Source organism: Megascapheus bottae, chromosome 17 (assembly GCF_031878675.1).
Source record: "Megascapheus bottae isolate mThoBot1 chromosome 17, mThoBot2.hap1, whole genome shotgun sequence".
Lineage (NCBI taxonomy): Eukaryota > Metazoa > Chordata > Mammalia > Rodentia > Geomyidae > Megascapheus > Megascapheus bottae.
Window position 1 is genome coordinate 42,339,936 of NC_143525.1, and position 21,979 is coordinate 42,361,914.

At 40.6% G+C, this 21,979-nt stretch overlaps 1 protein-coding gene across 1 annotated transcript in view; it reads right to left on the bottom strand.

Annotated features, from left to right (window-relative positions):
• Positions 1-1,241: 1,241 nt before the first annotated feature.
• Positions 1,242-21,979, bottom strand: part of Hsf5 (heat shock transcription factor 5) — a 32,222-nt gene continuing 11,484 nt past the window's right edge. Inside the window, exons 3-6 of the mRNA XM_090351109.1 lie at positions 20,455-20,552; positions 16,005-16,526; positions 13,877-14,054; positions 1,242-3,445 (exon numbers count right to left, since the gene is read on the bottom strand). Of these exons, the coding sequence (XP_090207235.1) occupies positions 3,375-3,445; positions 13,877-14,054; positions 16,005-16,526; positions 20,455-20,552 (869 nt within the window). The 3' untranslated portion in view covers positions 1,242-3,374. The remainder of the gene's footprint in view (positions 3,446-13,876; positions 14,055-16,004; positions 16,527-20,454; positions 20,553-21,979) is intronic.

Consider the following 21,979-nt stretch of genomic DNA (forward strand, 5'->3'; position numbering starts at 1 on the left):
CAATCAATAAGCAAAAGAAATTATTTTCTGGCTTCAAAGCTTTTGAGCTATCTATCAAAGGTTAATACGCCACACTACTTCCCCAGAGATGTCAACCCTATGGTAACAAAAAGCTTTTCTTGTCCTGGAGGGTCTAGCTCAAGTGGCAGGGGATTGTGTGTAGTATACCCAAGGCCCAGGCTCAATCCCTGGTAATATAATATGGGAAGGGCAATTCCTTCTGACACCTGTGATTTCATTTGGGTTTTGGTCATGCTGAGGACACAGCCCAGGGTCTAGCATATGCCAGGCAAGTGTTCTCCCAACTGAACCACGTTCTGAGTCTCAACCTAATCTTCTAAGACAGGACATCCTTCAGGATGGACTTTCCCATCTAGAAAAGAATACCTATCCACCCCCAGTTCCCCAAATCACCTAGTGTGGGGCTTAAGTCAGGTCTGGGCATTGTCCTCCTTGAGCTCTTTTGCTCAAGGCCCAGTGCTCCACTACCTGGAGCCACAGCTAAAGCGTAGAGCTCTACCACTTGGAGCCACAGCATCACTCCTGGTTTTCTGGGGTTTAACTGGAGAGAAAAGTCTCACAGATTTTCCTGCCTAGGCTGGTTTTGAACTGCAATCCTTAGGTCTCAGCCTCCTGAGTAGCTAGAATTACAAGTGTAAACCACCAGCTCCTGGCTAAACTAGTACTCTTTAAGACGTGTCTAAGAATTGTTCTTTAATAGTATTAAAAAAAATCTTTACTCAAGTACAAATTAAAGTGGGGGGGGGGGAGCCAGGCACTAATGGTCAAGCCTATAATCCTGGCAGAGATCTGGTGGACTGTGGCCAGCCTGAGCAGAATACGGCTATGAGATTCCAGCTCTAAAATAAATGGCACAAAAGGAGGGCTCAGGGGCTGGGAGCGCGGCCTAGTGGTAGAGTGCTTGCCTAGCATGCCTGAAGCCCTGGGTTCAATTTCTCTGGACCACATACACAGAAAAAGCTGAAAATGGCACTGTGGCTCAAAAGGTAAGAGCACCAGCCTAGAGAAAATCCAAGGACACTGACCAGGCCCTGAGTACAAGTCCCAGAACTGACAAAAAAAGAAAAAAAGCAAAAAAAAAAAAAGCAGGTTATGATGTTTGGCTCAAGTGGTATAGTGGTAGCCAAGCAAGCCAGCCCAGTAAGTGCAAGGCCCTGAGCTCAAACCATAAGAAATTAAAAAATCAGGACAAATTAAAAAAAAAACAAGCAAGACAAGTCTAGTTGGAACACTCACTTTATTATTGATTGATTGAAATTTATTGGTGCTTAAGGTGCTGAAATACTGAGGTGCTAATTAGGAACCTTGTTAGTATGGACGGGTCAGACCTGACCGGCTAATTTACAAGAAGATTTTCTTTTACCTCTCGCCATTTTGCCCAGGTCATTGGTGATAGATAGCTTTAGTTGATGGGTGCCAGGAACGTGAGCACGGCGGGAGATCCAGCTCCTTGGTCTGGTGCATTTCGTATATAAAAAAGTTTGTGAAGATCATCAAGGCATTGCATTCATTAAGCCTTAAAAACCACTGAAACCAAATCTATGCCAAAGTTCCTGCTTGACACATGTTCCTCAAAAGGTATTGTCACTTTCAACATATAAAAGCTAAGAAAGGCACATGGAAGGGAAGGAATATCTTCTACACAGTTCACCAGCAATTCAACGTGACAGAGAAAAGGCAAAGTTCCTTCATCAGGAAATTCAATCTTCTTTTCACACACTCTGCCAAAATATGCAGCCTGGCCAAAAGATGTACATGTCTTGATAATTCGTCCACCTTTAAGCCTTGCTAATGAAGATTAATAAATACCCAGCATGCGGGCATCCACTAGTCTACTCAGATGGACCAGACAAGTCACTTTTCAGTTCCTACTTTATATCTAAACTAAGACACTGCAGACCAATACAGAGCTCTTTCCCCCAAATCCTGGAGTTCTGTAACACTTCTAGGGTTTGCAATCACTGGGAAGGCACAATGTAACCTGAGGAACGCTCTGTTCCATTCACAATGGCTAGCCTAATACTTAATAGTTTTTTTCATTAGCTTCATATTCTTAGGCTTTCCTTTTGTTTTTGTAATGCTTATTAGGAAAACTTGAGGCAGGATGCTAAAGAAATGTCTAGTTAGTTTAAAAGAGTTGAAATCACAAAGGTCCTTGATGTCACTGGATGTTCAAATGAATAATCACCCATCGTAAATGGACATCCAAAATGTCCTCTTCTCATTTCAGTCCCACATTCCTATACTCAAATGAATCGTATATGGAGATAAGAAAAAAATGTTCTCTTCTATCCCACTATTAAAATTCTCCCAGCAGTTTAAGGCAAATATAAACTATAAAAAATATCAGAACATAGCTTCTGCTAAATGACAGTTTTCCTCCACATAGATGAGAATTTGTATTTGTTGAATGTAAAAGTTTAAAATCAGAAAACCCTATGTTAAATCCCTTCATGTTTCTGTTCACACATCGTACCTATTCCCTTCAAAATAAAAAAATATTACATATGCATCCTTTATCCTTCTAGCCTGCAATATTAATAAAAATATAAAGCTTTAAAACCTGTAAATCTACCAGCATTTATAAACACAATTATATTAAACAAATTAAATTTTTCTTTAGAAGACATGTAAGAGATATTAACAAAACCTTTTTGCTATTTATGATAATGTGTCATTAAATTAAAGAAAGATGCAAATAGAGAATGCTCCTGGTGATATAAAAGAATCAGGGGCTGTTAAGTATGATGGATGGTCCAAGTCCGGATGCCTTGCTCTTGAAACAGAATGCTGGCTTAGGAAGTAAGATAATTTCCCCGTGAATCACGTAGAAAAGCAGCTGGTCCCAGCGTTTCTTCCCTGTGCTCCTGACCCATTTCGACCTGCGATCGCCATGACCTCGCATGTCTGTGTCTCCCATCATCGTCACTTGAAACAGACAGAAGTTGTGCTGACTACAGCTTCAGAGTGGCACAACGACTCAGCACACACACGTTTTGCTCCAGTACCATCAATGCAGCAGTTTTTAGATGCTTCTTGACTGTAACAGAAGGCTAGGACTTTTCATTTGAAAGAGATCTGGGCAGCAAAGCAAAACAAAAAAATAAAACGGGGGGGGGGGAAACACCATGGCTGCTAGATGTTTAGTAGTTTGTCAAGGTAAATAATCTGAACTGAACAGCTGTAGAAAATACCAAACTTCCAATTTTCAATTAACAAAATTCTCAACAAAACAAAAAATACTTCTTTTTTTTTCCTTAACAGAACTGGAAAAATCCCAACAGTGTGTCATGTGCAAGGCTAGTCTGCTCCAGCTATAGCTAATGCACAATGTCACTTTTGTCATCCATTCCTCACTCTTTTAATTCTTCCTCCTTTGGGAAGTGCTCCTGTTTGCAGGCTACGTCCACCAACAGATGAAGATCTAGAAAGAAAGAGTTGTTTACTCACTTTTAGTTTCTCAGACTACAGAGCTCAGTAGACAAATCTCAGACAAGAACAACCAATTGTCTATGTCTCTCCTGTAAAACTTGCTGTTAAGAGGACATTGGCTTACCTGAACCTCAGTTTTCAGGCACTCCTTCTAGACCCATCAAGTACAATACTGCAGCCCAGAGGTAAACCCAAAAATGATCAAGGAAGTTTACAGTTTGCTTTTCAGTGGTATGGCCAAGTCTTTTTTCCATTTCAATTGCTTTTTATTATAAATGTAAAAGGGAGAGTAAAGCCAGACACCACTGGCTCAAGAGGCTGAGATCTGAGGACTGAGGTTCAAGCCAGCCCAGGCAGGAAAGTCTGTGAGGCTCTTATCTCCAACAAAGCAGGCTGTGGAACTGTGGCTCAAGTGGTAGAGTCTAGCCGTGAGCACAAAAGCTCAGGGACAGTACCTTGGCCCTCAGTTCAAGCCTGAGTAGTAGCACAAAAACATAAGGAAAGAAAAGGGAAAGTATGAAAGGAATCAAAGTGAAACACACACATAAAAATTAATTTCGTCTATGCTAGAAGGTCAGGTGAGACGAGGAAAAAAGAAATAGCAATACCTATAATGTTAAACTAAGTAATTACTACTTTCCTAGGTTGATTGTCTCCACAAAAATCCCACTGACTAATATAACTGAACTCTGAAAACACCTAGACAAACTGTAAGAAGGAAGGCATACCCTCATAGTGGTTCACCAAGAATACAAAGAAGGGGTTGGGGTTTATCTCAAGTAGAGTGCTTGCCTAGCAAGCACAAGGCCCTGAGGTCAATCTAGGCCAGTTCAATTGGGCCAGGTGTGGAAACTCTTATCTCCAATTAACCTCTAGAAAACAAAACGGGAAGTGGGGCTTGTCTTGAGGGTAGCGAGGTAGCCTTGAGCTGAAGAGCTCAGGGATAACACCCAGGCCCAGAGGTTAAGGTGGTAGCCTTGAGCTGAAGAGCTCAGGGACAACACCCAGGCCCAGAGGTTAAGGTGGTAGCCTTGAGCTGAAGAGCTCTGTGAGAGTGCCCTGGCCAAGTTCAAGCCCCAGGACCCACCAAAAAAAAAAAAAAAAAAAAAAGGGAATGAGTAAAACTGTGAGTTCTGCGATACAAAATGGCTAAGAAGTTCTCTACAGTTTAATATCAATGAGAAAATCTTGTATTTATATAGTACTTTTTAAGTAGCTAGCATGCATTATCACATAGTTATCTAATTAATGCTAAGTGGCTCTTAGAGCCACTCCCTAAGCTATTATATGGCTAGTAGGTAAAGTCAGTAGTGTCCAGCTTCCTACACCCTGGAGTCACGTGGCAATATTTAATAAAATATTAATGCCTGGGGCAGGCTCCCTCCTCCAGACATTTTGATTTAATTGGTATGGAGTGTAACCTAGGCATCAGGGTTTTTGAACGATAAAAAAAGACGTGGGAGTAATTCCTAATTATGATCATTTTATAAACACCTCACCTTGAGGGCAGGCCTAATGGTAATAGGTTGTGTTAGAATGCTTGCAAGTATGAAGCCCTCAACCGCAGTACCATAAAAAAACCCCAAAATATTAAAATATGGTTTTGAAATATGATGAAATCGTATCAATGTATGTGAATTAATGCACCTTCTATCTGGCAAATATCATGTAACCCTTTTACTAATTACAATAAAAAAAGAAAGAAAAAAAAAGAAATATGATGAAATCCATTTTAATCCTACTTTGTAAGTAAACTTAAGAATTGTATTTATTAATTTTTTTGCAGCTATTGAGACTTGAACTAAAGGCTTACTTGCTGTCCATTACCTTTTTCTTTCTGTTCAAGGCTAGTGCTCTACCACTTGAGACACACTTCTACTTCTGGTTTTCTAGTGGTTAATTGGAGTTAAGAATCTCATGGACTTTCCTGCCTGAGCAAGTCCTTCCTGAACTGGTTGCAAACTTTATCTAAAGAGCTCAGACTCTTGAGCAGCTAGGATTACAGACATGAGCTACTGGCACCTGCCCTTATTCTGTTTAGTGTGTGTATGTGTGTGTGTTGCTTCTGGGACTTAAACTTAGGGCCTGGGCACCATCCTTGAACTTTTGTTTTGTTTAAGGCTAGTGCTCTACCATTTAAACTACAGCTCTACTTTCAGGTTTTTGGTGGCCAATTGGTGATGAGAGTCTCACAGATTTTCTAGGGCTGGTTTTGAACTTTGATCCTCAGATCTCATCCTTTTGAGTAGCAAACTCCTGGCAGCTGGCTACTTATTCTTTTTAAAATGTCTCTTTCCTAGTCATAACCCTGACTTCTAAAAGATAATTTTCAATTTCTGAATCTAAAATCAAGTTAAAAATATTTTTTAATAGAAGGCAAACTAGGAAAGGGTGATATTGTCGAGCCAGAAGACTGAGTATTTCAAGAAGGCTGAAGCAATTTGTCCAAATGTTGAGGCAGAGTACAGTGGGGAGGAGGAATCACTCCTGGATCTGGTAAATATGGCAGTCATAGAACCTTGATAAGAGCAGTCTCTGCTAAGCAGAAGCAACAAAAACATGACTGGAGTAGATGAGGTAAGGATATGATAAGAACATAAAAAAATGGAAACAATGCTTAGATAGAAACATGAACAATTGGGGCCCGGGAGTTTGACCTAGTGGTAGAGTGCTTGCTTAGCATGCACGAAGACCCGGGTTTGATTCCTAGGTACCAGATATGTAGCAAAAAGCCAGAGGTAGTGTAGTGCTGTGGCTCAAGTGGTAGAGCTCTAGCCTTTAGAAAATCCAGGGACAGTGCTCAGGCCCTGAGCCCAAGCCCAGGACTGGCAAAAAAAAAAAAAAAAAAAAGAAACATGAACAATTGGATGACTTTTTTTTTCTTTTAGTAGTAGTAGAGTTTGAACCCAGGGCCCTGGAGATATGATCCCAGCTCTTTTTTTGCTTTAATTTTTTTTGGGGGGGTCGTGGGGCTTGAACTCAGGGCACTGTCTCTTCAGGCTTTTCTCTCAAGGCTAGCTCTCTATCACTTTAAGCCACAGCACCACTTCTGGTCCTCCGCTGGTTAATTGGGAGTTTCACAAACTTTCCTGCCCAGGATGGCTTTAAACCATGATCCTCAGGTCTCTGCCTCTTGAGTAGCTAGGATTATGGGCAAGAGCTGCAGCACCTGGCTACTTTAATTATTTTTTAGATCAGATTTTATGATGTCCCTTTTTCCCCTTGAAGATCTCAGACCATATGACCCTTCTGCCTTTGGCCCTTGAGTAGCTGGCATTATAGGCAGGCACCATGACCCTGGTTAAATTTTTGTTTATTTGCTTATTTCGTTTCGAAAAGGCAGGATATGTCTAGGTTTCCCAGATGGATCTCAAATTTCTGGTGCTTTGGGATTCTGCTGCCTCCGGCTCTAGAGTAGCTGGAATTTCAGATGTGTAACACAATGCTTGGCTAAAAAAAGTTTTACTGACATGGCACTCATGATGGCATGCTTATGTGATGGGAACAGATAAAAATGTGATTACTGAAAGATGAAGGGATAGCACTAGTGCTATGTCTGTGTGTACACAAAAAGTCATGGGATTCTATGTACATGTGAGAACTGGTGTTTTCTTTAACTACTATGGGAGTTACAGCAAAGCACAGGAGTTTACCTGACGGGAGCCTGAGAGATGGTGGGAAGATGCTGAAGTTCTTTTGTTGGATATAGTGGCATACCTGTAGTCCTAGCTGCTATGGGAGCTGAGACAGGAAGATCACTTGAGCCCAAGAGTTCAAAGCCAACCTGGGCAGCCATTAAAGACACTGTCTCATATTGGTAGATAGGTAGGTAGGAAGACAGATTGTATTTCTTCTTCTACTTTCTCAATAAATAAGAAATAAGGCAGAATAAATGGTGAAGAGGGAAACAGGAAGTTATAGCTATAGAAAATGAGGAGTGCATTGAGTAGGAAAAATTACAGAACTGCAATTACAAAAGCCCATATGAGTTTGAGGTGAAAACAGTTATCTGGAAAGTAATTAGTGGTAAACATAGAAAATAATAATTATGATGAAAATTGTAACTATTGTGAAAATTATATTACTACTAGCCAGTTACATAGTTTATACTTGCTTATTTTCATTTTTATAAATGAGGAACCTAGGACTCCATGAAGTTAAGTATGTCCAAAGCCACACAGTAAAGAGGAGAATCCTGATTTTGATTTAGATTTTCCTAAAAAAGCTTTCCTCCAGTTCATTATGTTATATTGCTTCTATCAGGCAGACTATACCACTATACTGACTTTGGATAAGCTCTTTTTGCATGTATATACTGGGGCTTGAACTCAGGGCCTCTCATCTTTTTTTTGCTAGGGCTTGCTTTGAGTCTTGATCCCTAGAACTCACCCTGAGTAGCTAGGATTACAGGCATGAGCCACTGAGGCCCAACTCTTTGGAAAAAGTTCTTTATGATGTAGGACCTTATTATATATGACCATGTTTTCACAGACCAACAGTACTGCCAGAGAAGAAAAGTTTACAATTCCATGAATTACATTTTGCTTGCACTTTAATTATTAAAACCTATGTTCCAGCAGATAGGCTGTAGGTTAATTAAACGTCATTTACTCCCTGCCCCTGATAAAAGTGTGATTAGCTGTCATAATAATGCCAATATTTCACAATGCACAGCAGGAAGTCAAGGTCAATTGAGACTCATCTATCAACACTATGGGCAAAGGCTCTACTTCACTTAGAAATAATCCACAGGAAAAATTAATAAAGATAATTAATGTGCTAATTAGTGTATGTACTGAAAGAGAGGAAACCGGTACAGCAGCAGGCACCCGAGTTCTTCCTCGGGAAGTGTCTATCTTTGTGAAGTTGTTTTGGCTGGAGAAGAAGCCTCAGGCTATCTCTCAAAGCAGAAGTGATGGCGGACCCCAGTGCCCAATACATCCAAAGATGCAGCAGGAAGGCCACAACGCCCAGACACAAGGAAGGCTGGTAGTATGTAAAGTGATCTTCTAAACAGGGATATCTACCATTTCATTTCAAATGACTCATGTGTGCAATCCTAGTTAATCAGGAGGCTGAGATCTGAAGATCAAAGCCAGCCCAGGCAGAAAAGTTCATGAGGTTCTAATGTCCAATTAACTAGCAAACAAGCTGGAAATGGAAGCTAGCTCAAGTAATAGAGCACCACCCTTAAAATACTGTGAATCCTGGAAATTCTCACAAATTTTAAAAAGGCATTTTTGGTGTAGGATAAGGTTAGCTTAAGTCAAGTCTATCTAAATCTCCAAAGTCAGTTTAATGCCTAGTACACAAATATTTTTTTTAATTCTGCAAATTGATCATTACTATTTTGAGGCTATTATATTATGGCTACTAAAGAAATTCTTTAAAGGATTACAATGACTTTTAGTAATTATTTTTTCACAGTCCTGGGGCTTGAACTTAGGGCCTGGCCACTGTCTTTGGGCTTTCTCAAGGCTAGCACTCTACCACTTGAGCCACAGCACCACTTCTGGCTTTTTCTGTGTATGTGGTACCTTGGAATCAAACCCAGGGCTTCATACATGCTAGGCAAGCACTCTACCACTAGGCCATGCTCCTGGCCCCACTTTTACTAATTTTTAACTTAGAAAACATAAATCGATTTTTTAAAATTCCCCTAATCCTATTATACATATGTTTACAAATTGAGAGGTTAAATCCTTCCATTGTATCTTCTCAAAGGTAAGCAGTGTTACATTTATTAGTTTCATCCTATACATTTTGACTTTTTTTCTTATTTTTCTCTAGGAGGGGGACTCTGCTAGATATAATATACTGCAACTTGCTCAGTTACATCACACATTATAAAAATTTAATGTTCACTTATCTTCCCAGTATCACAACGTATGGGGCTACTTTATTTTCTTACATGGTTGCAGTTCTTCCTTGTGTGATTTTATCATAACATTGTTTCTAGTTGTCAGGCTTGTTTTTTCTAGGTTCTTTTGTTATGATAGGTGATGGTGAACTTTTGAATAACTCTAGGAGCATATTTCTGTAGGAGATTCTTTGTAGTGTTCATTCATTCAATCATTCATTTGTACTATACCAGAGCTTGAACTCAGGGCCTGGGTGCTGTCCCTTGTGTTTTCTCTCTAGGCTGGCACTCTTATCACTTAAGCCACAGTTCTACTTTTGGATTTTTGGCAGTTAATTGGAGGTAAAGAGTATCACAAACTTTCCTGCGTGGCTGCGATCCTCAAATCTGAGCCACTTGAATAGCTAGAATTACAGGCTAGGCCAACAACTCCTGACCAGGAGTAATATTTTTTTTTCTTTGAGTGCTGGTCCTTAGGCTTGAACTTGGGGACTGGATGCTGTCGTTAAGCCTCTGTTTGCTCCAGGCTCTACCAGCTGAGCCACAGCACCACATCTGGATTTTTTTTCCAGTGGAGGTAAGAAACTTTCCTGCCTAGATTGTCTTCAAATCACCATCCTCAGATCTCAGCCGCCTTCTAGGATTATAGGTATGAGCCACTGGCACCAGGCTTAGGAGCAGTGTTCTTGATTCAAAGGGCATGGCATTTTACTCTTTAGTAATGTCAAACTGTCCTTTAAAGGGCTATGAAAATTTACATTCCAATACAGTGTAAAAGAGGTTTCTTTTTCCTACCCTTTATTAAGTCTACAGTTAAAATGGGCAAAAAAACATTTATTTGATTTTTTCATTTTTCTACTTAATAAAGAGACTGAATAATAAGAAGGGATTAATAACAAAGGATTAATGCGCAATACCATAAAAAAATCACATTATGTTCAGTATTTCTTGATACAGTTAGCAAAGCCCTGAAAAAAGAGATGAACTAAGATATAAGGTGCACACTGCCATAAAAAAAGGATTCAAATTTTTCTCAAGTATTCTTTCTTGTTTGGTGATAAGTAGCAAGCATCTCTTTTAAGAATATATGAATCTGTAAAACAATTTGATTCTAAAGATTTTCTTCTCTAAACATCAAAGCTTGTAAGAAAGAAACACAAAGCAAAGCACTCATGAACCTAAGCAAGGGCTGGGAGCTGGTGACAGTTTCCCAGGACTGAAAAGTTGGAATCTCATTACACAAAAACAACCAGCCCTCCATGCTTTGATACACAAATCTAGAGAAAATCAAACAGAACTGTCATTAGGTGAAGAAAATGGTGAGCAAAAGGAGAAAGATGAAGAGGACAAAGCAGAAAAGAAAAAGTAACTAGAAGAATTGAAAGAAAAGGGAAAAGGAGGTGCTGTATTCCAGGAGAATATCGGTCAGCAAGTCCCTTATGGAAGCTCTTGGCAAAAGTTTGAACATACGCCCCTATACAAGATTACCTATCATTCTCATCTGAATTTAACATTACACATAACGCTGTCCCTGAGCTTTTCAGCTCAAAGCTACCACCTTACCCTTGAGCCAAGCCCCACTTCCCATTTTCTAGAGGTTAACTGGAAATAGTCTCAGGTCCTTCAGTGCCCAGGCTGGCTTTGAATCTTGATCCTCAGATCTCAGCCTCCTGAGTAGTTAGGATTATAGGCATGAGCCACCATGCCCAGCATTTTTTTTTAAGTTCAGTGTAAACATTTTAAATAGCACCAGACTTACATATTTTTTTGTTTTGTTTTGGTTTGGTTGTGATGCTTGAACTCTAGACCTGGGCACTGCCCCTAAGCTCTTCAGCTCAAGGCTATCGCTCTACCATGTCGAGCCATAGTGCCACTTCTGGTTTTCTGGTGGTTATTGGGAGATGAGAGTCTCAACAAACTTTTGTGTCCATGAACTTTGAACTGAAATCCTCAGATCTCAGCCTCCTGAGTAGCTAGGATTACAGGCGTGAGCCGCTAGTGCCTGGCATAAAATTTTTATATATATAGCTTATATACAGGAGTATTAGCTTATCAAACAAAAATCTAACAAGTAGCACATGCATTAATCAAGCGTTCCAGAAGGCACACTGCTTGGCCGTAGAGGGCAAAGAGCCAGGGAATGCACTGCAGAGATTCAGGTAGTCACTGCATCTGCGTCCACATAATGCTTTGGTGATTTCACCAGAAGATGAAACAGAATACCATGCACTGGTTGACAGTCCCAGGGACTCAGAACACTAAGTTCCTAGAGAGAACACAGGCTACCAAGATCATCACTATGCCAACCAGCAGGAACGCAAGTCCCCTGCATTTCAGCGAGTCTCTAGAAACCTCAGCAGTCAAGAGACACTTAATACACTTAATACTGAAATTACCACCAAAACAGCATGCCCCCTCCCCCTCATGGCTGGTGGCAGTCCCTCCTCCCATACACACAACTAGCTTACTGTCATTCATTATGTGAGCTACCCAGGAGGCTTGTGATGCACATTTAAAATAAAGGAGCTTGCATTTGATTTGTCTCAGGGAAAGATATTCCCGCTCAAGGTGAAAAGTCTAGGGCTGTATGCAGCTCATTATCTTTAGATAAATGCTCTGGAAGTGGTGCTGTGGCTCCAGGTAGTAGAGCACTAGTCTTAAGCAGAAGGGACAGTACCTAGGCCCTGAGTTCAAGCCCCACGACCAACAGAAGAAGGAGGAGGAGGAGGAGCAGCAGCAGCAACGATGACGACGATGACAAAGGAAAGAAAGAAAAAGAAACAGAAACAGAAAAAGTAAAGTTCCAGGCCCAAGGCCAATTCTTAGACACACAGAAACTATCTTTTCCAGAATCCTTGCAGCTGAGAAATCATAGGCTTCATGGACAAGGGAGGGCCTAAATGTCTAAGCCTGACTTTGCACTCTCAGGTCTCAACTTTGACAGCTGTGTGTTTTCAGTTGAAACTTGGGAGCTATCTTAGCCTCTCTCAATGGCATTAATCTCTAGTGCTTGTTTCCTTCAATGTCCTGGGCAGGCCTGCCCCATGATTGTGCTGTTTACACTCCCTTACATCCTTGACATGACAGACACATGCCACCATGGCCTACTTTTGCTGTTAGGATGATTTCTCATGGGCTTTTTTGCGGGGACTGGCTTAGACAGTGACCTCAACTTCAGCCGGGATGACAAGTGTGTACCCGAGGACCAGCTATTTGTTGAAATGGAGGTTTAACAGGGTTTTCTTTGCTCAGGTTGGCCTTGAACCATCTCCCAAATTTCTGTCTTCTGAGTAAGATTATAAACATGAACTACCAGTACCTAGCCTTAACTAATTTATTTTTGTCAGATGCGGGGCTTGAACTCTAGGCGTGGGCGCTGTCCCTGAGCTCTTCAGCTCAAGGCTACCGCCCTAACACTTGAGTCACAGAGCCACTTCCAGTTTCTAGCCACTTCCAATTTCTAGTGATTAATTGGAGATAAGTCTTACCTTGTTTAGTACTGGGGCTGGCTTTGAACCATAATCCTCAGATCTCAGACTCCTGAGTAGCTAGGATTACAGGCGTGAGGTACCGCCTAGCCTTATTTATATGTTTATTTGTGGTTGCCAGTCCAGGGTCTTGTACCGTGGGCCTGGGCCCTGTCCCTGAGCTTCTTTTTGCTCAAGACTAGTGCTCTACCACTTTAGCCACACAGCGACTTCCAGCACTGTGTCTAGACGTTCCCACCTGGGATGGCCTCAAACCATGATCCTCAGATCTCAGCCTTCTGAGTAGCTAGGATCACAAGCCTGAAGTACTTGTACCTCTCCTAAAATATATATATATATATATATATATATATATATATATATATATATATATATTTTTTTTTTTTTTTTTTTTTTTTTTGCCAGTCCTGGGCTTGAGCTCAGGGCCTGAGCACTGTCCTTGGACTTTCTCAAGGCTAGAGCTCTAGCTCTTGAGCCTCAGCACCACTTCTGGCTTTTATCTATGTATGTGGTACTGAGGAATCGAACCCAGGTCTTCGTGCATGCTAGGCAAGCACTCAACCACTAGGCCAAACTCCCGGCCCCTCCTAAATATTTTTTATACATTAAAATGATCGTTAGATCTGGCTGACAAAATACTGTCTGTATTTCAGTCACCTGGCATTCGTATAATGTAAGAATATTAAAATTGTCCACTGCAGACTTTAGTGACTTGATTTTTAGAACATAAGGTAGGAAACATGTTTTAGGAAGTAGAGCAGTGGCTCAAGGGATAAAATCTTGAACAAAAAGCTAAGGGAGAGCAGGAGGCCTATAGTTCAAGCTCCAGTACACATACACAAGGAACCTGTTTTTAGTCAGGTGTGGTGATGCACATTTTAGTAGGAAGATCATGAAAAATAGGGCTAAAATTACAGTGTTACAAAAATAGTAATGTGATAGAATTCTGCAGAATATAATTCTATATTATCTTCAATGCCCAGATAAATTGCCATTCATATATTAATTCTAAACTGTTCTATTTCTAGTATTCGATAGCTATAAATTCTAGAGCTTGAAAGTGTACCATTCTTACCAGGAGACTTTCCTTGTTGTGAGTTGCTTCTTCGCTCTCTGTATCTGGCTGGAGTGGATAAACCTGTGTCTTTACTAGGCTTGCTAGTAGGCCCCATTTCTGAAATGAGGAATCCCATCTGTTCTGAAGGCAAGATATTCTCAGATGGATTGGTCTGGCATTTTACACTGGCATCCACCTAAAATATTAAACCTATTTATTATTCTGAGATTTCCCCCATACATCTACCCAAAATTAATCAGAAGAATTCTATCATAGGAACATGATCCAACAAATGGGGTTTTAAAAAAAAATCCTCATGCAATGATAACTTCCTTTGATTGTTTTTCCTTTGTTTAAACATTCAGTACTTAGTACAATTCCTCACACTCAAACCACTGAAACATATGTACAATAAAACAGTAGCTTAAAATCAAAGGAAGATTGCATCATAAAATGGTTTGATTTTACAAAAGTAAGATATTTAAACATAATTGGTTAAGAACACTGTTTTCTACTCTAATAAATGTTCTATCAGGCCTCCCCTCTAGTTGGGGATAATTGGATGAACACGGCCCTAAAATACAACCTCTTAAGACATTTAGATCTGTAAAAACAGGCCTGGAGTGTGGCCTAGTGGTAGAGTGTTTGCTTGCCTAGCCTGCACAAAGCCCTGGGTTCCATTCCTTGGTACCAGATCCATAGAAAAAGCTAGAAGTGGTGCTGTGGCTCAGGCAGTAGAACACTAGCCTTGAGAAAAGTCCAAGAACAGTGGCCAGGCCCTGAGTTCAAGACCCAGGACTGGCAAAATAAATAAAAACATCTCCCCAAAGTTATCTTGGGACTCTCCAATAGTGAACAGATTTCCACTTCCTATTTAAAAAAATAATCTAAAGTGAAGAGAAATATATATAATAGGTTAAAATCCTAACAAAGGTTAATTAGTGAAAAATAACTAATTAAATTCAGAAAGTTATTTTAATTTGGATGTACTTTTGATTGAGTTACTACTTAGAATCCAAGTTTAGAACTTTCTGGTCATGAAACAGCAGTAAGGGAATAAACTTTACTTTTAGCATATGTTCTTCAAATGAGTGATTAGGAATGCAAGTAGTAATAAGAAATTTGAACACAGTATTATCACCATTAGAATTCAGTTTTGCTATAAGAAAGAAAAGACCTCCAATCTTATCCTTAGCAAATGGCTCAGAAAGTCCTCATATTATCTGTCTTCTGGGACGTGGAATTCTATCACTAAACATACCTAGTATATCCAAATTAAGATAAAAAAGTAACAATTACACTTTTCCTTTTTAAGTGAAAGTGATAGGAAAATTTATAAGGAAAGGAATACACTTTCCGATAGGCTGGAAGCAAGTCATCTCTAGAGCAGTGATTTTTACCCTGACCTAAGTTTATATTGAGGTATAAGAGGCTTGATCGTTAAATCTTTCTCGAGACCAATACTCAAAAGATGCTCTCTCTTTTTTCTTTTTTTTTTTTGCCAGTCCTGGGCTTAAGTTCAGGACTGAGCACTGTCCTTGGATTTTTCTCAAGGCTAGAGCTCTACCACTTGAGTCTCAGCACCACTTCTGGCTTTTTCTAAGTATGTGGTACCAAGGAATCAAACCTGGGTCTTCGTGCATGCTAGGCAAGCACTTTAACCACTAGGCCAAACTCCCAGCCTCAACAGATGCTCTTAAACATAAACATAAGTTTTATTTCACATTGCCTTTCTAGAGGTTTATTTTTGCCAGTCTTGGGGGCTTGAACTCAGGGCTTGAGCACTGTACTTGGGCTTTCTCAAGGCTAGAGCTTTACTACCACAGCACCACTTCCGACTTTTTCTATGTATGGGGTACCAAGGAATCGAACTTGGGTCTTCCTGCATGCTAGGCAAGCACTATATCACTAGACCAAACTCCCAGCCCCTAGGTTCATTGTAAACTATCACATTAGTGGGGAAAGGAGTAGGGTAACTTCTTTCTGAACCCTTTGTGAGGAACAATGGGACATGATCCTTTTGGAAAGCACAGTGTACACGTTTAAACCGAAACAAAATCCAGAAAAACTCTCCATTAGGCAAGTCTTTAGCAAGGAGTACAATGTACTTAGAGCTTTATTAGGATTCTTCTGTTTGCCTCCTTACCTGGTGTGTGCTGAATGGAAGTCCTTCCTGCACAAATACTACAGAAGATGAAGGTGGATTATGGCTTAGCTGTTCCTTCAGTTTCACATGAGCTTGCTGCACCGCTGCAGAATCCTGCATAGTGCTATTTTCCACAGGCTGAGGTGTATGGATCGTATAGATGTACTCTGGTGACTGTGGTAAAGAGCAGGTAATGGCTTGTTCTGTTCCGACCACAAAAGACGTAATATCTGAGCCTACAGGAGTAAGTGGCTCCAGTTGGCTAGCCTGACTTGTGGAAGATGAATTGGTATTGTTTGAATTAGCTAGGATATGTTGGCTTCTGTTAGACTGAGATGTTGAGCACTGATTCTCAACAGGCTCCACCTTTACCATCTCCAATTTAGGGGAGGAGTGCAACTCATCTACTATCTGAAAGACAGCCTCTAGGTTTACTTCTGTCTTTTTATTTTCATCAGTAGCACTGCAAGGCCAGTTAGAAGGCAGAAATTCAACTGGATAGGAAGACTGCATTGGAGGATTCTGGGAAAAGAGAAAATAGGACTGTTTGGATAGAAAATCAAATATAAGAATAAGGAGTACAGCAATAATATTTAGGTCATGAATGCTAAATATAAATACATTGCATTTAAAGTTCTCACTAAAAAATTTGAATGCTAATCTACATTTCAGCAGTGGTAGCTTTGTACTTTTTGTGCTGGTTCTGGAGCTTGAACTTAGGGCCTATGTGTTGTCCCTGAGCTTTTTCACTCAAAGCTAGTATTCTACTACTTGAGTCATAGCTCCACTTCCAGGTTTTTGGTGGTAAATTGGAAATAAGAGTCTCACAGACTTTCATAGCTGGGCTGGCTCTGAACCAGGATATTTAAACCCTAGTTTCCTGAATAGGTAGGATTATAGCCATGAGCCACTAGTGTCTGGAAACTCTCAACATTTAGTATCTTCTTAATGCCAGCCATTATGTTAATTTTACTACTAGAGTGGATCACTATTTCTCATGGGTTAAGTAGGCAAAATCAAAAGACTAGAATTTGCTGATAAAATACCTCTATATTGGCCAGGAATTTGGCCTAGTAGTAGAGTACTTGCTTAGCATACATGAAATCCCAGGTTCGATTCCTCGGTAGTACATACATAGAAAAAGCTGGAAGTGGTGCTGTGGCTTAAGTGGTAGAGCTCTAGCCTTGAGAAAGATCAAGTATCATGCTCAGGCCCTGAGTTCAAGTCCCAGGACTGGTGAAAAAAAATCTATATATAAAATCAATCCATAAAGGCAGATGAATACATCATTTTTTCCCCGTCAGTTCTGGGACTTGAACTCCAGACCTGGGTACTGTCCCTGAGCTGAGCTTCTCTTGCTCAAGGCTAGCACTCTACCACTTGAGCCACAGTGCCACCTCAGGCTTTTTCTGTTTATGTGGTACTGAGGAATGGAACCATGGCTTCAGGCATGCTAGGCAAGCACAGTGCCTGATATATATACTGCTTTTCACAGAACAGCTATTCAGTATTCTTGATAATCTCAAATGATGAAAATACAAAAGAACTATGATTAGATAAAACATACAATAGTTGTCATATATACACGTTCAATGAGTTTTAGAAAGTAGTGTGAATTCAAATAGAATAAATAGTAAGCTATTCTTTATCATCTACAGCATCATTTATTGAGTTTTTCTATATGACTAGCATATGGAAAAAGAGCTTTATAGACATTTCATTTAATCCTCTTAAGAGTTCTTTGAAATATACAGTTTTGTCTTTTGCCGATACTAGGCTTGAACTCAGGCCTTGAACTCTCACTTGGCACTCTAGCACTTGAGACATATCTCTCGTCCAACTTTTCTGTTAGTTAACTGAAGATAAGAGTTTCCCTTTGGGCCGGGAGTTTGGCCTAGTGGTTAAAGTGCTTGCCTAGCATGCATGAAGACCCGGGTTCAATTCCTCGGTACCACATACATAGAAAAAAGCCGGAAGTGGTGCTGAGGCTCAAGTGGTAGAGCTCTAGCCTTGAGAAAGTCCAAGGACAGTGCTCAGGCCCTGAGCTCAAGCCCAGGACTGGCAAAAAAAAAAAAAGAGTTTCCCAGATCTTTCTTTCCAATCTGGCTTCAAAACTAGGTTCTCAGCTCTCAATCTCATGAATGGCTAGGACTATAGGCAAGAGTCACTTGTACCAGGCTTTTCTTTTGTCTTTTTGAAACAGGGTCTCAGCGGCATCTGGCTCTAAGAAAATAATCTTATTTATTAAAAAGAAGAAGTTGTTGTTGTTTTAAGTAATTTAAGATAATACATAAATACCATCAGAGTACCTTTAGAATAATATATGGGAGAGATTATCTGGCTCTACATACAACATCTAATTTGTGTGATGGGTATGTCCCATCAGTGAAGATGAACAGATTGGGTTATTAGGCTTAATGACTGACCTTGACCATGAAAAATGTCTAGCTAAGTGCCTTGGTCTGATCTGATATCCAGATACAATTCAAACAATCCAATTATCTCCTTCCTACATAAATTTTCTTGTAAAACAAAACAAAACAAAATACCTCGGGGCTGGGAATTTGGTCTAGTGGTTAAAGTGCTTGCCTAGCATGCACGAAGACCCAGGTTCAATTCCTTGGTACCACATACACAGAAAAAGCTGGAAGTGGTGCTGTGGCTCAAGTGGTAGAGCCTTCAGAATGCCCAAAGACAGTGACCAGGCCCCTGAGTTCAAGCCCCAGGACTGGCAAAAACAAAAAACAAAAACTTTTATTCTCTAAGACTGGGGATATAGTTAAAGTACTTGCCTAGAGTAAAGACACTAGGTTTCAAATCCTGGCACCACACAACACACAAAATTCTTTTAGAACTAGCTGGATAGCCAAGGTGGCTTAAACCTATAATCCTAGCTACTCAAGAGGCTGAGATCTGAGGATTGGGGTTCAAAGCCAATCCTGGAAGCAAAGTCTGTGAGATTCTTCTCTCCAATTAATCACCCAAAAACTAGAAGTGGAGCTGTAGTTCAAAGTGGAAGAGCACTAGCCTGAGTAAAAAGAGCTTAGGGATAGTGACTAGGCTCTGAGTTCAAGCCCCATGACTATCACTACCAACAACAGAGCTAGTCAGGTGCTAGCCAGGTGCATTTATAATTCTAGCTACTCAGGAGACTGAGATCTGTATATAAGGATTTGAAGTCAGCCTTGGCAGAAAAGTCTATGAGACTCCATCTCTGCAAAATGCCAGACTGGAGGTGTGGCTCAAATGGACAAACACCAACTGTGGGCAAGTAAGCTAAACAAAAACTTAAAAGCCCTGGATGTAAGCCCTGACACCAGCCTGGACATGCATACAAGCATGTGCACACATACATACAACAACAACAAAAATACCCTCTAAGCTAATAAACTAACAAAAGTCCACATGTGTTTAATGGCTATAATTTTAAACAGTGCTTGTCAAGAAGAATGATCACATACCATTCTTTATTTGACTTAGAATGGAAAAACTGAGCCTACAATCCATACCTTATCTTGTTGTTTGTTTGTTTTTTGCCAGTCCTGGGCTTGAACTCAGGGCCTGAGTACTATCCTTGGACTTTCTCAAGGCCAGAGCTCTACCACTTGAGCCTCAGCACCACTTCTGGCTTTTTTCTACGTATGTGGTACTGAGGAATCGAACCCAGGTCTTCCTGCATGCTGGGCGAGCACGCTACCACCAGGCCAAACTCCTGGCCTCTTTTTTTTTTTTTTTTTTGGCCAATTGTAGGGCTTGAACTCAGGGCGTAGGCACTGTCCTTGGTCTTTTCTCAAGGCTAGCACTCTACTTCTTGAGCCATAGTACCATTTCTGTTTTTTTTCTGTGTATGTGGTACCAAGGAACCAAACCCAGGTATTTGTGCATGCTAGGCAAGCACTCTACCACTACACCACACTCTGGGCCCACAGCTTACCGTTCACATCTCATAAAAACTTACACTTTGAGATAAACACCAGTGGTACATGTCTGTAATCCTAGATACTCAGAAGGGTTGACAACTGAGAGCTGCAGTTTGAAAACAGCCCAGACAGGAGAGTCTGTGAGACACATCTCCAATTAGAAAGCCAGAAGTGGAGAGCCTAGCTGCACAGAAGACCCAGGTTCAATTCCTTAGTACCATATACATAGAAAAAGCGGGAAGTGGTGCTGTGGCTCAAGTGGCAGAGCTCTAGACTTGAGAAAAAGCCCAAATACAGTGCTCAGGCCCTGAGTTCAAGCTCCAGTATTGGCAAAAAAAAAAAAAAAATACACTCCTCAGGAAACCAAAAGTGGAGCTGTGGCTCAAGTGGTAAAAAGCTAAAAAGCCCAACGACAATTCCTAAGTCCTGAGTTCAAGCTCCAAGATTGGCATAAAAAATTTAATTATATTTCAGAAATTTACAAGGTCAATAGTATTGTTCATGAAATACAGTGTGTCCAAGACTCTTACCTGGAAGTAGTTGCAGTGTGCATAGGAAGAGGCAGTGGGAGTGACACAACTACTTAAAGCATCCATGTGGGTGGAAGGAGAACAGCACTGTAGTACAGCTGGAACAGTCAAACAGACAAGCCATCAACCAAAAGAACCTCTGCAGCATCCAAGGCATTGCCCTTTCCAATCGGGAATGCCAAATAATTGCTTTTGTAAATCTAAAATAATTTATTTAGCTCAGTTAGATTGCTATTATTTGTTTAAAAAATAATATGGTTATGTGGGCATGGTGGCTCACGCCTGTAATCCTAGCTACTCAGGAGACTGAGATCTAAGGATCAAGGTTCAAAGCCAGCCAAGGCACAAAAGGACCTGAGACTCTTATCTCTAATCTAACCTCTAGAGAATGGGAAGTGGGGTTTGGCTCAAGGGTAGTGGGTAGCCTTGAGCTGAAGAGCTTAGGGACAGTGCCCAGGTCGAGTTCAAGCCCCATGACCCACAAAATAAATAATATGGTCATATTATATACTTTATAATATATATTTTTTAATTAATTACTTTTTTTTTGCCAGTCCTGGGCTTGAGCTCAGGGCCTGAGCACTGTCCTTGGACTTTCTCAAGGTTAGAGCTCTACCACTTGAGCCTTACTACTTCCAGCTTTTTTCTATGTATGTGGTACCAAGGAATCGAAGCCAGGCCTTCGTGCATACTAGGCAAGCACTTTAACCACTAGGCCAAACTCCCGGCCCCAATTAATTACTTTTTTGTCAGTCATGGAGCTTGAACTCTGGGCAAGAGTCTCTGGACCTGCCCTCTTTTGCTCAGATCTAGTGCTCTACTACTCTGAGCCACAGCACCACTTCTGGGTTTCTGATAGTTAATTGAAGATAAGAGTCTTTTAGACTTTCTTGCCCTGGCTGGCTTTGAATTGCAATCTTCAGATTTCAGCTTCCTGAATTGCTAGGATTACAGGAGTGAGCTACCAGCACCTGGTAACAAAATTTTAAAGCAATCATATTGACTTTTAGAAGTGATTTCTTCAGTACCTAAACATTCTGTTATTCTAACTAAACATTTCCTTAATGAAAGTGATTTAGTTTTATTGAAAATAGCATGTTATATTTAGAATTTCTTCACAACTATTTCAAGTATTTTTAGCAACAACAGACACTTAGGAATACTTTAAAAATTAAGAGGGCCGGGAGTTTGGCCTAGTGGGTAGAGTGCTTGCCTAGCATGCACGAAGACCCAAGTTTGATTCCTTGATACCACATGTGTAGAAAAAGCCAGAAGTGGTGCTCTGGCTTATATGGTAGAGTGCTAGCCTTGGGGAACCCAAGGACAGTGTTTAGGCCCTAGGACTGGCAAAAAGAAAACAACAACAACAAAAAAAACCCACTTTGTACTGGAATAGTTATACTTACAGATGAAGTCTTAAACCTGAGTCTCCTCTTTTCCAGAGAGAGACTCTCCAGTGTGAATGAGACTCAGTTACAACATCACACCTTTGGATTAAACAGAGGATGGCAGCACTGAGTGCCTA